The sequence below is a fragment of the Nuphar pumila genome, chromosome 3, assembly GCF_984573655.1.
Source record: "Nuphar pumila chromosome 3, dmNupPumi1.hap1.1, whole genome shotgun sequence".
Classification (NCBI taxonomy): Eukaryota; Viridiplantae; Streptophyta; class Magnoliopsida; order Nymphaeales; family Nymphaeaceae; genus Nuphar; species Nuphar pumila.
In genome coordinates this window covers 145,410,563-145,425,752 of record NC_143251.1, presented here as the reverse complement: position 1 = coordinate 145,425,752, position 15,190 = coordinate 145,410,563, and the positions used below count along the sequence as shown (strand labels likewise).

At 36.9% G+C, this 15,190-nt stretch overlaps 1 protein-coding gene across 2 annotated transcripts; it reads right to left on the bottom strand.

Annotated features, from left to right (window-relative positions):
- Positions 1 to 2,451: 2,451 nt before the first annotated feature.
- LOC149844281 (exonuclease DPD1, chloroplastic/mitochondrial-like) lies at positions 2,452 to 15,089 on the bottom strand. Of its 2 annotated transcripts, none has more exons than XM_090002117.1 (4): positions 14,941 to 15,089; positions 12,314 to 12,949; positions 3,986 to 4,191; positions 2,452 to 2,746 (listed from the first exon to the last, which is right to left on the bottom strand). In XM_090002117.1, the coding sequence occupies exons 1-4, from the start codon at positions 14,967 to 14,969 to the stop codon at positions 2,538 to 2,540; spliced, it is 1,080 nt and encodes a 359-aa protein (XP_089858243.1). In that variant the 5' UTR covers positions 14,970 to 15,089; the 3' UTR covers positions 2,452 to 2,537. The 2 variants fall into 2 exon arrangements, with proteins under 2 accessions (XP_089858243.1, XP_089858244.1); XM_090002118.1 differs by having other exon boundaries at positions 2,642 to 2,746; positions 3,999 to 4,191.
- Between the last annotated feature and the right edge of the window lie 101 nt (positions 15,090 to 15,190).

Sequence of the window (15,190 nt, the reverse complement as noted above, 5' to 3'; positions counted from 1 at the left end):
ACGAGCTCAGTCCACTAGTAAACGAACCAATCTCGAACATGTCTTGTACAGTTCATTGGCCTTTATTTACCAACCCTAAATTTGTCTCTCAAACCCTTGTTTTTTCCTTATCTTGAATTTAGTTACCAGAAGCTTCTTGCTACATGAACAAACTCATTTCTCCATTAGCTCGCTTCCTAAGCAAAAAAAACCCCTCAATTCTTGGCTTCCAAAACATGAGATTCAATTCCTTTTAGTGGAAAGTCTGCTTCTTCTTCTCCTTTCTCTTAAAGTTTTGAAAAACTAACTTTTAAAACATGAGATTCAATTCCTTTTAGTGGAAAGTCTGCTTCTTCTTGCCCTCTCTTCTTGTCACTTTTTAGTCATCTCTTACAGTTTTTATATTAAATTTTTTTTTTTTATATAACAAGCTTGCATGTTAGTTTTATATTATTTTATATTTGTATTCATGTGATTTATTATTTGCTTTGGCACATGCTTCATATAGCTTTATATGTGTGTTTTTTTTTTTTCATGCACTTGCATAATCACTTTATAACTGTATCTGGCTTTCTACTTTTTAACACTGGCTTTTTGGTGTTCACTTCACCCGTCTGGTAGGATCAGCTAGTGCACGTCACCTTGTGTTTGGACATTGCAAGTTCGAATCCCAATGGTATCATTGTATAACTGGACTCACCCCAGCTTTCCTTTATAAAAAAATATTATGATTTCTTACAACTGAACTTTTCACCTGTTGCGATCTCTAACGCTAAGCAATTGAGATGAGACATTTAGTCTCTAAGGGCACTCTGGATATTTTTGTTTATTGTGAGGGTTGTTTAATCATCCATGGTTGAGTGAGGAGCAAGAAAGAGATCGTGGTACTGCATACACGGCCATCAGATAACCAGAGGTGGTCAGCTAAGCCCTAGAAGACAAAGGGGAAATTAACCCTAGTTACTCTTCATTCGGATGGTTGTCAACCAGAGTTAACTCACTTTTTACGCGTCACGGTTAGATACTTTTTCTGCGGTCGAAATCTATTTTCAATAAGCACGTGCCCAACTTCACAAATTATCCTGATATCCAAAAAAAACCTTTAGTCAAGGACATAAATGGTCCTCAGATATCTTAAAATTACAGTGACAAAAGTTAAAAAACGTCAAAATATCGGCAGCCAAAACTCACAAAATTTTGATTTGTTTTTTAAATCTTGAATCATTTTTTGGCAAAATTTTGATAATAAAAAATAAATCAAAAATGCAAAAAATATTTTTGTAAAAGGAAATATACATAAAAATATTTGAAAATAAAAATCACAGAATTTTTTCACAATAAATAGCCAGTAATATGTTTTTGACAAAAAACTCATGAGAAATTGAAAATATTGCTAGAAATTACCGTTTTTAAGTTTCAAGTAATTTCTCACGATATTTTTGCAACATTTTCATAAATCTCGCAAGATTTGTCACTACTCTTAAAACTAAGGGTGTAAACGGGTCGGGTTTACTCGGACCAAACCCTATAGGGTATGGTGACAAATAAGAAGACCGGATTAAGACCCGGGTCTTGTGACCCATTATCTCTTTCCTCTTTTGAAAGACTATTGCTTTGTGCTAGAGTGCTTGGACAGACAGACTAGGTTGCAAACGGGTCGGATATGGTGGGGTTAATGTTGATCCAACGGGAGATCAACTTTTAACGAGTGAATTCAATTTCATATCTAGATCCGACTGGGAGCACATGGTAGAATTCTAAATCTGGATATAATCTGAACCCCATTTGATACTGGATCTGCAAAAAATAGGTCAAGTATATTAACTTTAATGTAAAACAGATAAAGTAGATCTGGTTAGACACGGTTTGGTCCCATCCCCTAACCTATTTTATCTGATGCTGACCGAGATCTGACTAAGCCCAACAAGATTTGTTCAAAGTTTTGGATTCAAACATGGAATTTGTGGGTTCCATAAATGGGTCAGAACCAGTTCGATTTTGGGTCAAAGCTCCAATAAATTTGCACCACTGCTGTCAGTGTGGAAACTCATAGTTGAGAGTTACAAATTCATGCAAAAGACAAAAGGTTCTGATTAATGTTATCAGTATCGGTGTGTATCGGACGACAAGCAGAAATTGGATATGTTGCAGGCTTGAATCGGCTATTTTTAATAATTGTAAAAAATACAAAAATACTTTTAAATATTATTTGAATAGTTTTAACACGTGTCAAATGAATTTTAATATTATTTTTATGGTTGTGGACTGTGACGATGCCAAATCACTTTCCTTGAAGTGATTTGGCAGATCACCTAATCTGCTCTCAAAACTAGGACAGTCACATGTCCATTGTTTTCTACAAAAAATAATTGATCTATATGCCTATCATAATGGATTTAAATGGAAAGCAGTTCACCTTTTCCATACAAATCCAAGTAATGCGAAAAATAATGATACAACTTTTTATAATCAAATTAGAGGCCAATTAAAAATAATGAGATTGCTGTCACAGAATTAATGAGAAGATAGGCAGACGACACATTGGGGCACACCACAAGTTACAGTTGCATAGGCTGCTCGCCTAAGTCTGAAGCTTTGAAAGATCCATCTAAAAGACCAGAAACGGGCAATTTAAGATCGTATATCATCCTCTGAAGCACTAAAGACAGTGTGTGGACATCAGACATTGCTCTGTGGGCAGTGCCAGATAATGGAATATCATAATGCATGCGAAGGGATTCCAATGATATGGACTTTAGCTTTGATCCTGCAAAAGTAACAAAAACTATTAGTATTTTAACTAGAGTAGGTAGAATCTTGATTTACAAAGAACCAAGAAATCATTCACTGATGAAGTCAGACAACTGCCAAATATGATAAAAAAGGCTTTAATAATGAAGCAAAATTAAAACCTTTTTGTCTACTAATTTATGAGTGGGAACCAATTTATAGTTGATGCCCTGTGTCAGCTATGGTGGACCCACATCAACACCTGATCTTAACCAAAAAGGCCGAGAAAAGGTATCATTTCTCTGTAACTTAGTACCTTATGTTCCACCAATGCCAGCTGTGCTTTGTTCTACTTTCAAGCTTGTGAAAAAACTCATTAAGTGCAGTCGGACAGTACTTTGACCAACTTGAGCTGAATTTCCTAGATGGGCAGGCCAGGCTCATGAGTCTTCAAACCTGAGGCAGGTTTGCAAGCACTTTTGGCAAAGTGATTTTGAATCACTTTAGAATCTCCCTCTCTAGAATTGGAGTTATTTCTTGAATGCTGTGACTCCCTTCTCTTGGAGTTCGGGAATTTTTTGCTTGATGTGTTCCCTCATACAACCATATGGGAACCATTTTCTCACATTTGCAATCACATAAAAAAATGGTTCCACAGAATTATTCTCTCAAAACTAGAGAGGCAGATTCTCTTTTGGATGTAAGCAAATGTGACCTAAAATTTAATCAGTTCATTACGTTGAGGCACCAAGTAATGCAGCATGCATTCAAGATGTGTGTGTGTGTGTGTGTGTGTGTTATTCTTAGAATTGTGCAGATCAGCATTCCAGCATTTTTAAGCAGATAAAAAAGGACAGAGAATACAAATTAAGTGCTTAATGGATATTCAAAAGGGACAAAGGGAAAGGGGAAAATGAAGGGAATTTACATATAGTCACCTAACTCATGACAAAACTATTAAAAGTTTTAGAAAAGGCGCCTATCTTTTTTAAATTGCTCATATGATCACCTATGTCACCTTTCTTGCTAAAGTTACTTATTTGGACATTACTGTGCCACAACTGCAAAAAGTGGCATTCAGTCATTTACAGAAAATAAATGGTTAAGGTGTCATTTTAAAGAGTCAACCAGAGTGAAGTGATAGAAAACGTAACTCAAGGCAGTCATATCAGGCGCCTATACATAAATTCCCCCAAAAGTTATTATGGCTATCAAAGGGGAATAAAAACAATAAATTCATGAGGAATAGGGACATGGTAACACAAGAATATCTGACCATCAGGCTTCACCAGTTCACGAGCAAGAGGAAGTGTGTCCAGAAAAAGCCATTCAGAAGGAACTTCCACCGAGCAACGATTAAATTCTTCAATGATAAAGGGGACATCAAAACGACGACCATTATGAGCAATCCACAGGACTGGTCTTCCAGGTTTCTGACGACTTTTTACATAACACAGTAAGATGGGAATGAGATCTTTCCACCTGCAAGGAAAAATTCTGCAGTGGGCAACCGACTTATGCAAGAAAAGAAGTGACTTTGCAGATGTAGCATATTTGAATAGAAAGCACCATACATCATTGAGAATGACTTGACTAGTTTTGATAATGTGTATTTGAAGTTTGAAGATCTGCATCATATTTTTGCTCAAGATTGTAATTAAATTAGATCTAAATACTTACATATTTCTTAAATTTGTAAGGAGCAACATTGATACATTCATAAACAATACAAGATTTTGATAATGCTGGAGTATATTCTTCCACAATAACCTTGCTTAATAAGATGGATTCATAAATATATATAGCAATCACCAAAAAGATGTGTAACCTGTCAATATACCAAAATCACAATGACCATGTACCCCTCAGCTCACACACCCCTCCCAGTCCTCTTACACTACTTTCACCCCCTTTTTCTTATCTGGCAAATAACAATCATGTATAAACAGTCAGACCTGCTTGATGAAAGATCTACTCCTTGATATACAAATCTACATCAAGTTGTTTACTCTAAATGATATATTGAACCATTGATTGACCAAACGATGATGCTAATCTTGAATGCCAAAACATGAAATTCCATAAAGAGTTATAGATGGCAGGGTTTGACTGAAACAACTTATCAAGGCAACAGTACTAGAAATGCTCTCATATAATTCTAATGAAGATGAAAAACTGTATAAATTTTAGTTAGAAGATTTCTTCTTAAGGACAAAAAGTTACAAAACCCATTCTGAGATACAAAACAATTCCAAAGCATTAACTGCATAGAGGAAAGGTCATTTAATGAGATATTGCATTTTGAATGTTGCTCCCAGAAGCTCACGTTGCTTGCAATCTCTAGCATCCTTACATTATGCAAAGTCTCCCACTTCCCAGTGAATGGGTTCCATAAACCCAATCGTGAATCAGCTCTTCAAAGTCTTCACCTTCCAACTGCTTCAATTTAGTAAGTTCCTGGGTGCAGTAAGCTATATGGTTCCTAAAGAGCCTCTAAATCCTTCAAAAAGACCAAGATATGATCCACCATATTTAGGTAGGCTGATGTTTGGCTGTTGAGCTAGTCTTTCACCTATGAGGTGGATTTCCACAAGGTTGTATTGCTCTAAGACTCATTAAGTAACCTCATTCCTTTACCGTGTCTCTGGATCACCTTGTATAGTGGGGAAGGGAAGTCAAAGCCAACAGACTATTAGTTTAAGATTCTGAAACCATTAATTCTTCTTTTATTTTATTTTGGCCGGCAAGGCCAGAGATTTGTGACATGGATACGACACAGGAGTCAAAATAGAGTATCCATGTGACATAGGGCCAGAGACCTCCTTGACCATTAGCAAGACTTGATAGAGCCTCATCTATAACTATCAGATGGAAACTTACCCAGCAGCTACACATCTACCTAGCTGGTGTTTGCTTCATAATATCAATATACCTCTTCATTGCTTAATGATTACCTCCGAAACAAAAGTTATAACATTAAAAAATCCAAACACAAGATCGACCCACCATAACCAATTAAGAAAGAAGAAGTTGATTCATTGCTTTTTGTCTTAGCCACAATTACTTTTGTTCAATAAATTGGCAAGAAAATAGCAGCTTCTCCAGGTTGTTCTCAGTGTCCAATGAAGCCATTTTCATTGGAAACGTTAAGTTTTCTGGGTTGGTTCTTAGATTGGGACCATGTCACAAGGATACTGCAACTTACCCTGAGTTGTGTCCACTTGTATGCTATCCTTGATGTATGCTGTGTCCTTTATGTTAAAATGTACCCATCAATTGTTGTAATTAGATATATTTTATATATATAAAAGATGATACATATACATATATGGTATATATGTATATGTATCCTCCTATTTATATATATAAAATATATATTTTCCTTTTGTTTAGCTGTAGGGGTATTTTAGTCTTTTCCTCTGTTTTACGCACATTCACTTTATGAATGTGATTGTAATTTATTTTATTTTTCTTTTTCTTTTATTTTTTATTTCTTTTTTCTCAAGTACCAAAAGGTACCTTGGGGGGCCCACTCAAATAGAGGTTGGGCCCCTTCCAACAGTCACATTTGTGACCGTTGGAGGGGCTCCAACGTCTATGAGTGGAGCCCCTCCAAGGCTCCTTTTGTTGTTATAAATAGGGGCTCTCCCCTTTGTATTTCTTGATTCTTGAGGGAGCTCTTGCTCCATTGTAATGGGGTTTTTACCCCTTCTCCATTATTTCTTCAATGATATGCAACTTATGACTTTATGTCATATTTTTTCCTTTTTATGGGTTTTATGTGTTAGCACATTATGTGCTTGTGTTGTTTTCCTTTAATGGGTATATTTGCACTTCACGTGCATAGGTATGGGTTCATTATTGAACCCAATGTATTTCAAGTCATTTTCTAACACTTTAGCCATGTCCTTGTGACATAGGATTGAAAGGATATCTAGCATGGAGCACCTAGATTCCTAAAAGATTTGTCCTTGCTTCAAGTACTTACTTTTTATCAAAGCAAGAAAATGAACTCTAGAAGAGAGAAGTTGAGAGGAAGCACAAAAGGAAACTTCATTGCTCTTAAAATGAGAGAGTTACAACAATACATGGAAGACATTCCTTTTACCTCACTACAAGACAAAAACTGCTGACTTTACACTAACCGAAAATGTACAAGAGTACCCCTAGAAAATAATGAAATGTAGACATATATAGAAATAAGGGGGTAACGCTCGATGGTCATACATATGATACATAAGTCTCAACACTCCCCCTCAAACTTGAGATGATGTAAGAGGAATCATCCAGAGTTTGAAAAAGAATGAACTAAAATGTAAGGGAGCAAGACTTAGTGAACACATCTGCAATTTGATCCTTAAGGCTCACATGCTCAAGAGAGATAACTTCATCTTCATACGCTCTCCTAGTAAAATGACAATTTATCTCAATATGCTTAGTCTTTTCATGAAACTCTGGATTTTTTGCAATATGAATGGCATTCATATTGTCACAATGCAAGGAGGTTCGTCCACAAATAGGTTCTCCTAATTCTCCTAATAGCCACCCGATCCAAACAATTTCAGCTATAACTTAATCCATAGCCCTATATTCTGCTTCAATTGTGAATAATGCAACCCTTTGTTGCTTCTTCCTTTACCCAGATATTAAAGAGCTCCTAAGAAAAATATAAAATCCGGTAGTAGAAAGACGGTCTCGGGTAGAGCCTTCAAAATCTGCATCACAAAAAGCTCTAAGTAGAGGAGCATGAAAAGAAGAACATCCCATAATGCATAGTATCTCTCACATATCTAATGATCCGAAGTACTACAACAAGATACATTGATCTGGGAGAACTCATAAAACTAACTAATCACATGAACAACATAGGTGATATCTGGCCTGGATATGGTCAAGTAAATCAAACTCTCAACTAATTGCCTGTACACAACTAGATCCTCTAGCCCTGCTCCATCTGAAGCTCTCAATTTTACATTTGCTTCTATAAGAAAATTAACCTTTTTAGAAACATATGCTAGTCTCGCCTTTACAACAAGATCAATTGCATACTTATGCTAAGACAAGTTCTCTCTTTGAGTGTGCAACTTTCAGGTTAAGAAAATATTTCAAATTTCCTAAGTCCTTCATTTTAAAGATGCTAGCCAACTTCTTCTTGGTATCATCCACCTTCTATAAATTATCACCCGTAATGATTATATCGTCAACATACAGAAGCAATATACACTTTTCGTGAGAAGAAGATGACACAAACAACGTTGGATCATAATAGCTCTGCTCAAAACCATAAGATTTAACAACCAAACTAAACTTTTTAAACCAAGCCCGATATGCCTGATTGAGTCAATATAAAGCTTTTCTCAATATGCAAACTCTACCCTATGAATCTGAATACCCCTGTGGCAGCTCCATATAAACCTCCTCATTCAGATTTTCATTTAAGAAGGCATTTTTTACATCTAACTGCCACAAATTCCACTGTCTCACTGCGGCAATCGCAAGCAGGGTCCTTATGGTGATCATATGAGCCACAAGTGAAAATGTTTCAACAAAGTCATCCAAACTTTTGGTGGTAACCTTTTGCCACCAACCTTGCTTTGTATTTTTCACTGGATCCATCTGCCTTAGTTTTAATCTTATAAACCCATTTACATCCCACTACATTCTTTCGAAATGGGAGTTTCACAAGATCCCAAGCATGCATTCTCTTCAAAGCATTCAACTCTTCAACCATCGCCTGCTACAACTCTTCTTTAAAAGTTGCTTCTGCATAAGAGTTAGGCTCAATATAGGAGTGAATTAAAGCCAAAAATACATGATGCTTATAAGAAAAAGATTCATAAGAAACAAAATGAGTAGGGAGAACAAAAATTAGAGAACTATGTCGTACCTGAATAGGAAAGGAAAGTGTAGGATCTTGAACAGTGTGCTCAAAATCAGCTGGAAGGGAATCAAAATTGGCCTCTAAAATCTCAGCTTCTTCCTACTCAATTCAATTTATGAAAGGTATACTTGAGACACCCACTTGTCTTCTATCATAGGTTTGGCCAAACCTATTATCAAGAGTTTGAAATTAAGGAGGAATATTAACATTCCTATCAACACTTTCTTCTACCGAAAATGGCACCAAAAATGAAAACTCAACCTCATTCTCCTTCTCATCCTTAAGCTGAGAAAAATATGGTGTATACTCATGAAAGACCGACCACATGTCCAAAGACCCAAATCTTCTTTCCAACCAGATCATAACATTTATAACCTTTCTGTCCATTAGAAAAACCCAAGAAGCAACATTTCACAACCCAAGAAGAAAGTTTATCTCTATAGTGCTTAGATAACAAAACAAGTGCAACAAAATATTTTCAACAATTTATAATTGGGTGCAACGCCATACAACTTTTAATAGGGAGAGATACCTATAAGAACTCCATATGGCATGCGATTAATCTAATAGATTGCCATACACATAGCTTCAACCTAGTAGATCTTAGGCACACAACTAGAAAACAAGAGAGCCCAGGTAGTTTCCAAAATATGTCTATTCTTCATCTTTGCGACTCCATTTTTCTCAAGCGTATATGGACATGATTTTTTATGAACAATTCCTTTCTCTTGCAAGAAATTTTGAAATACATAACCAATATATTCTCTCTGTAAATCTGAAAGAAGAAATTTTAACCTTAGCAGAAAATCGAGTCTCCATCATAGCACAAAACTTCTTAAAGATCTCAAATAGCCCACTTATGTTCTTTATAAAGTAAATCCAAGTAAATTGTGTATAATCATCGATAAAAGTGACAAACTAGGCAGAACCACCCTTCAACAAAACTCATTAGGGGACCCCAGACATCAGAATGAACAAGATCACTCTATCCGACTTTATCTCCCAAGATCCAAAGGGAAAAGCATGACTTTGCTACCCTACAACTCTCACACTCCTTTACATGATCTGAAACAAACTTTAATACCCACCAAAGATATAAAAAAAAACAAGATATCGAAGTCTAGACCTAGAAATATGACCAAGTCAGTTGATGCTATAACATAAACTCATCCAAAATTGCTGCGCCTAAGCCACCTCCAAGCCTCTTTTGAGAACTCAAATCTAATGAATCTAGGTAATACAAGTTTCCTTTTCTATGGCCAATCTCAATCCTCCTTCATGAAAGTTGATCATACACGACACAATCCATATGAGAAAAGATTACATTGCAATTATGTTTAATAATTTGACCAATAGAAATGAGATTCATAGCTAAAGAACAAGGGACATAAAACTTGAGAGATATTCAAGTTGCTCCTAGATAGATACAACTTTAGAAACTTGCATAGAGGATCCATCTGTAGTGTGGAATGAGCCACTGCAAGGATGACAATTGGTTAGAATAGACTCTTGCGCAATCATATCACATGATGCACCTGAGTCTATTAACCATCTCGAGTAACTACTCCAACAAAAACAATACCAAAAGAGGTAGACAAAGTAGAAGAAGAAGAAATTGAAACATCAGTCTGAGCTAAAAGCTACTGAATCTGCTCTAAAGTGTTTGACTGGGCAGCATAGGAAGAATATGAAAAGCTTTTTGTAGAAGGAATACAATGTGCATTGGTCACAAGGGGTAAAGTATCCTTAGGCTTTTCAGCTTGTCCAGTACAAGGAACTATGAGGGCCCCATACTTCTTTTTCTCCAACACACGACACGATTTCTATATGTGACCAAGCTTTTTACAATAAAAACAATGAATGAGGCTCCTATCATTTCTGATTTTTTCAGAACCACCTCCTTTGAGTACATCGATCCTTCCAATCGTCTGTCTCAAGGCCCTAACATCCTCGTCAAGCTCAGCCCCTAGTCCTTCTTCGTACTCACCAACCTCCAAGCTATAAGGTAATGACTACACAAAAGAAAGAGCAACAATCACGGCAACCAAGCACCAAACAAGAACCACAATATGTAGTTCACACCACAATTTCTACAAGAAGACACCCACAACTCCTCAAAGATGTTGCACAAAAATACAAAACACAACAATAATGATGTCCAAAATATTGTATATAACAAAATAGGCCTACCAATGTCACAAAAGTGGCTCAAATTCAGCCCAACAGCCACATCCAATGCCAAAACTCAGTCACAAATAGAAACACAGGGCAATTTTTCATGCCATTACAAACAGCATATTATATAAGCAACCAAGAAATATGATAGCCTTGAAATGCCCAAAAGTGACCCAAATCCAACTCAACAGCCACATTCAATGCTAAAACTCAGTCACAAAGAACAACACAAAGCATTCTTTCATGCCATCAACACAAATAACATATTATATAAGCAACCAAGAAACCTGCTAGCATTGAAATACCCAAAAATCGAGTTACCGCCTGAAATTCCTCCCAAAAACTTCATTAAACCTCAATCAAAATGCCAAGATTCACACCCATACTGATATCAAGCCACAACCAATTCAAAAATTACTCAAATAGATCAAACTTGAGTCATAAAAAACCATCCAACAGATCATAATGAGCAGATTTTACAAATATGGACACTCAAGAACATAATATCCAGAAAATGTCTCAACATTTTCACCTTGTCTCCAGTCTCTAATGACTCCAGTGCAGTCCTCTACTTGCAAACGGAGTAAGGTCATCTATGGTAGTAAAGCTTCAAGCAGAACAACAAAAAAGGTGGAGAAGAAAGGGGCAAAAATAATCATAATGAAGGGATTTGGAGACAAATGAAATCGATGACCACAGAAAAAGCAATACAATGACCCTCTCTGTGTTAACAATGGTTGCAACATTAACATCTTCTATAAGCAACTACTGGATATGAAATATCTGAAGGGAACATCAAGTTTAGAATCGGTACAGGGGTACTTCATGTCTTGATCACTAAAAGAAAACATATTGATTACATCTGATTTACTATTTCGGTGAGACAGTGCATTTTAAAATCTCTTGTTTACCAAGAAAAAAGGAACATGAGATTAATCACAATTCACCAATAATTAAAACCATTTCTTTCAATATTAAATGATCTAAATAAAATTTGCTTTAATGTTTGTGCAATAAAACGAGATTGAACAATAATGTGTTTAAGCAACCAAACTCCTGTCTATGAAGCATACAAGTCACCGTAACATACTCAGGAAAACAAATGCAATAGCTACATGCATTATTTTCAAAAAACATGCAAATGCAGTTAGGCTCACTGGAGGGGCACACAAAGAATACATCTTGAAACCTTTGGCCATGATGAAATGCTAAGACTGTACACCTAATGTTGATGTCTATGGAATTGTCAAATAATAGGCAAATCTGAAAGAAAATGTAATAAGAGCATATTTATCTCCATTTCAACAAATACTCATTTTAGCACAATGAAATGTGAACTTTTTAAATGCACCAAGTTAGAATTATCTCCTAAATGTTTTAGGAGCATGACAACAACATCATCACCACAAGAAATGAGCACATTAATATAAGAGTGAAGCATTAGTTCAAATCAAAACAGATACTAAAATATGCATAATAAATGACAAAATAAGTACCAAGAAAATTATGAAAGAAAATGGGCCCATCAAATTATAGCATCAATAATACCTTGGGACACCAGGTCTTTCGACCATATAATTATTGATACCATGAATATTTGTATTTGGTACATATCTATCTGGATTCACGAGGCTTTGAAATGTACTATTGTGGCCTCCAATAAGATCCTGAAGTGCAAACTCAATGATCCTGTGTGTGCATCTGCTAAATCCAGTAGTTTCAATATCAAAGACAAAGATTGTAGCAAGTTGTTCTGAATATCTGCTAAGGAAGGTGTGTTGCTGGGCATCAGAAGGAATTTTTTTCACTTCATGCAGTTCCACCTTCTTGACATTAGATTTTTCAGTTATCCAGGCTTTCCCACCAACAAGATCCAGTTTGATTTTTTCCCTCTGTGAGTCCAGACTGTTTCTTTCAACTTTTTCTGAAACAGATAGCAGTCTTCGTTGACCAACATTTTTCAGTTCTCCAGTGCAGTTGTTGAATTGGAGAAGTTTAAAACTAGAGTTACTTAATTGGTGTAAGTTCTCTGACCATAGTCCTGCAATCAACATTATTTGATGTAACAAGTTTCTCTCGAGCGCAACCTGGAATTTGTGGCCTTGACCTTGCAATGACGAAAAGATAATACTGCTAGTTCTCCTGTTCAAGCTAAGATTTAAGAACGTTGCAAGAGAAATGACTCTGTATCAAACATGCAACAGTCAATACTTCGGAAAGCATTACAAGAATGTGATGTGTAATAATCCCAGAAGAGCTATTTGCAAAAAATAAGTCTTAGGAAGAAACATGTTTTTCATCCAATTGTAAAAAGAGGCATTGGCTTATATGGTACGGAATGTTGGGCTGCCAAGAGACATCATATTCAAAAAATGAGTGTAGCTGAGATGTGGATGCTTAGATGGATGTCTGGAAATACAATAAAAGATAAAATTCGGAACGAGGAGATACGTAAGAAGGTAGGCGTTGCACCCATTGAAAATAAGATGAGAGAGAATCGTTTACGGTGGTTTGGACATATTCGGCGAAGGCCTAATGATGCTCCAGTCAGAAGGATGGAGAAATGGGAAAATATATTAGTTAAAAGAGGTCCAGGTAGGCCTAGGAAGACTTGGATGGAGATGATAGGAAAGGATATGAATGCTTTGAACCTCACCGAGGACATGTCATTTGATAGAAATGATTGGAGGAAAAGGATTCATGTGGAAGACCCAAAATGAATTTCTTTGTTGGTTCATATCGCCGACCCCAATTGTTTTGGGATGAAGGCGTAGTAGTTGTTGTTGTTGTTGGCTTATATACAATTGGTACCATGGGCAAGAAAGGACTCAGTACCTTCTACAATATATAACTTGAATCCCCCCTTGAAATGTAAAACTTTTCGAGTAAAATGAATTTCTTTGTTGGTTCATATCGCCGACCCCAATTGTTTTGGGATGAAGGCGTAGTAGTAGTTGTTGTTGTTGTTGTTGTTGGCTTATATACAATTGGTACCATGGGCAAGAAAGGACTCAGTACCTTCTACAATATATAACTTGAATCCCCCCTTGAAATGTAAAACTTTTCGAGTAAAACATTTGGTTCTCTAATTATTCTCTCTCTTTTTGTTTTGGTAACCAGAGAAAACTGACATAAGGGCTCCGCTCATCTGGTAGGGGCGACTTGTGAATGTCACGGAATTGATGTCACAAGCTCGAAACCCACAGGTGGCATCCCTTGCTGCAAGGTTGAAGCTGGATGTACTCTCCGGTAGGCAGGGGGACCTCCTACAGCCAATGTGCGGTCTGTGATTGGGGGGTGGGTGTTGGTTTTCCTTAAATAATAAAAACAACAACAACAGAGAAAACCACCTCACTGACAAACTCATTGGTGTAAAAACCCCAGGCCCCCTTGTGTGACAGGGAGTACACCCAGCTTTGTCCTCACGGCAAGGGATGGGACATGTGGGTTTCGAACTTGTGACGTCCCTTCAGCTTGATGATGTTCACGAGTCGCCCCTACCAGATAGTGGAGCCTTTGTGGGCTTCTCTAATTATTGTCTTAAACAATTATTGTTCCTCATTTTTGCTTTTGTTTCTGTAATCTGTATATATATATTTTTAGCTTTTAGAGGGCTGCTTGGTTATCCCAAGTTATCCAGAAAAATGGCATAAGCCAGGAAAATATGCATTGTGGAGCACAAATCAAATTCCCCGCTAATCCCAACTTTCCGGATAAGGTGGATGACTCCAAATGTATTCATCAACCTTGCTCATTGAACGTTCTTTCATTTTAACCCAAACGACATGCTTCAACGTTCAGGGAAGCACACAGGGGTTGAGTTAAGGACATACATGTCGTGTTGAACGCTAAGAACATACAACAAAGACCAAACGGGTAGTATAATCTGCAGATGAAGAAACCAAACCACCACGAATGCCGCAATCTTTTCAGCAATTCATAACACCCATCGGGAACTAAGAAAAGAAGAAGGCTCCCAAAAACTCGGCAGATAGAAAATCATGTCCCAAGAGAAAATACATAGCCAGCACGATCCCAAAAACTTTTGTTTTTCATTTTTCTGATACTCGACACAATACAAAAGCTTGATAATGAAAAATAAACGAATTGGCAACAAAGTTTCGACTAGCTTATGAAATTAAAGAGAACAACTCTGCAAAAGATCGAAGAATTACCTGAACAGAGAAGGATAGAGGATGCGCATTGCTGAGAGAGAGATGCTTTACTTCCTCTCTCTGCAGTCTGCACGGCAGAAGTCTGGAAGCGTACTCCAGATGGTTTTCCGCCAAAAAGGAGTTTGGCGTAGTGCGGATGCCCTAGGCCGCTAGGCAGGCGGTCTACGTTCAAATCTCATGAGCCTCAACCCTTGCACAAGCTGGAGCATGACGACTCTCGTAAGCCCATGCGCAATCAGGACAGTGATTG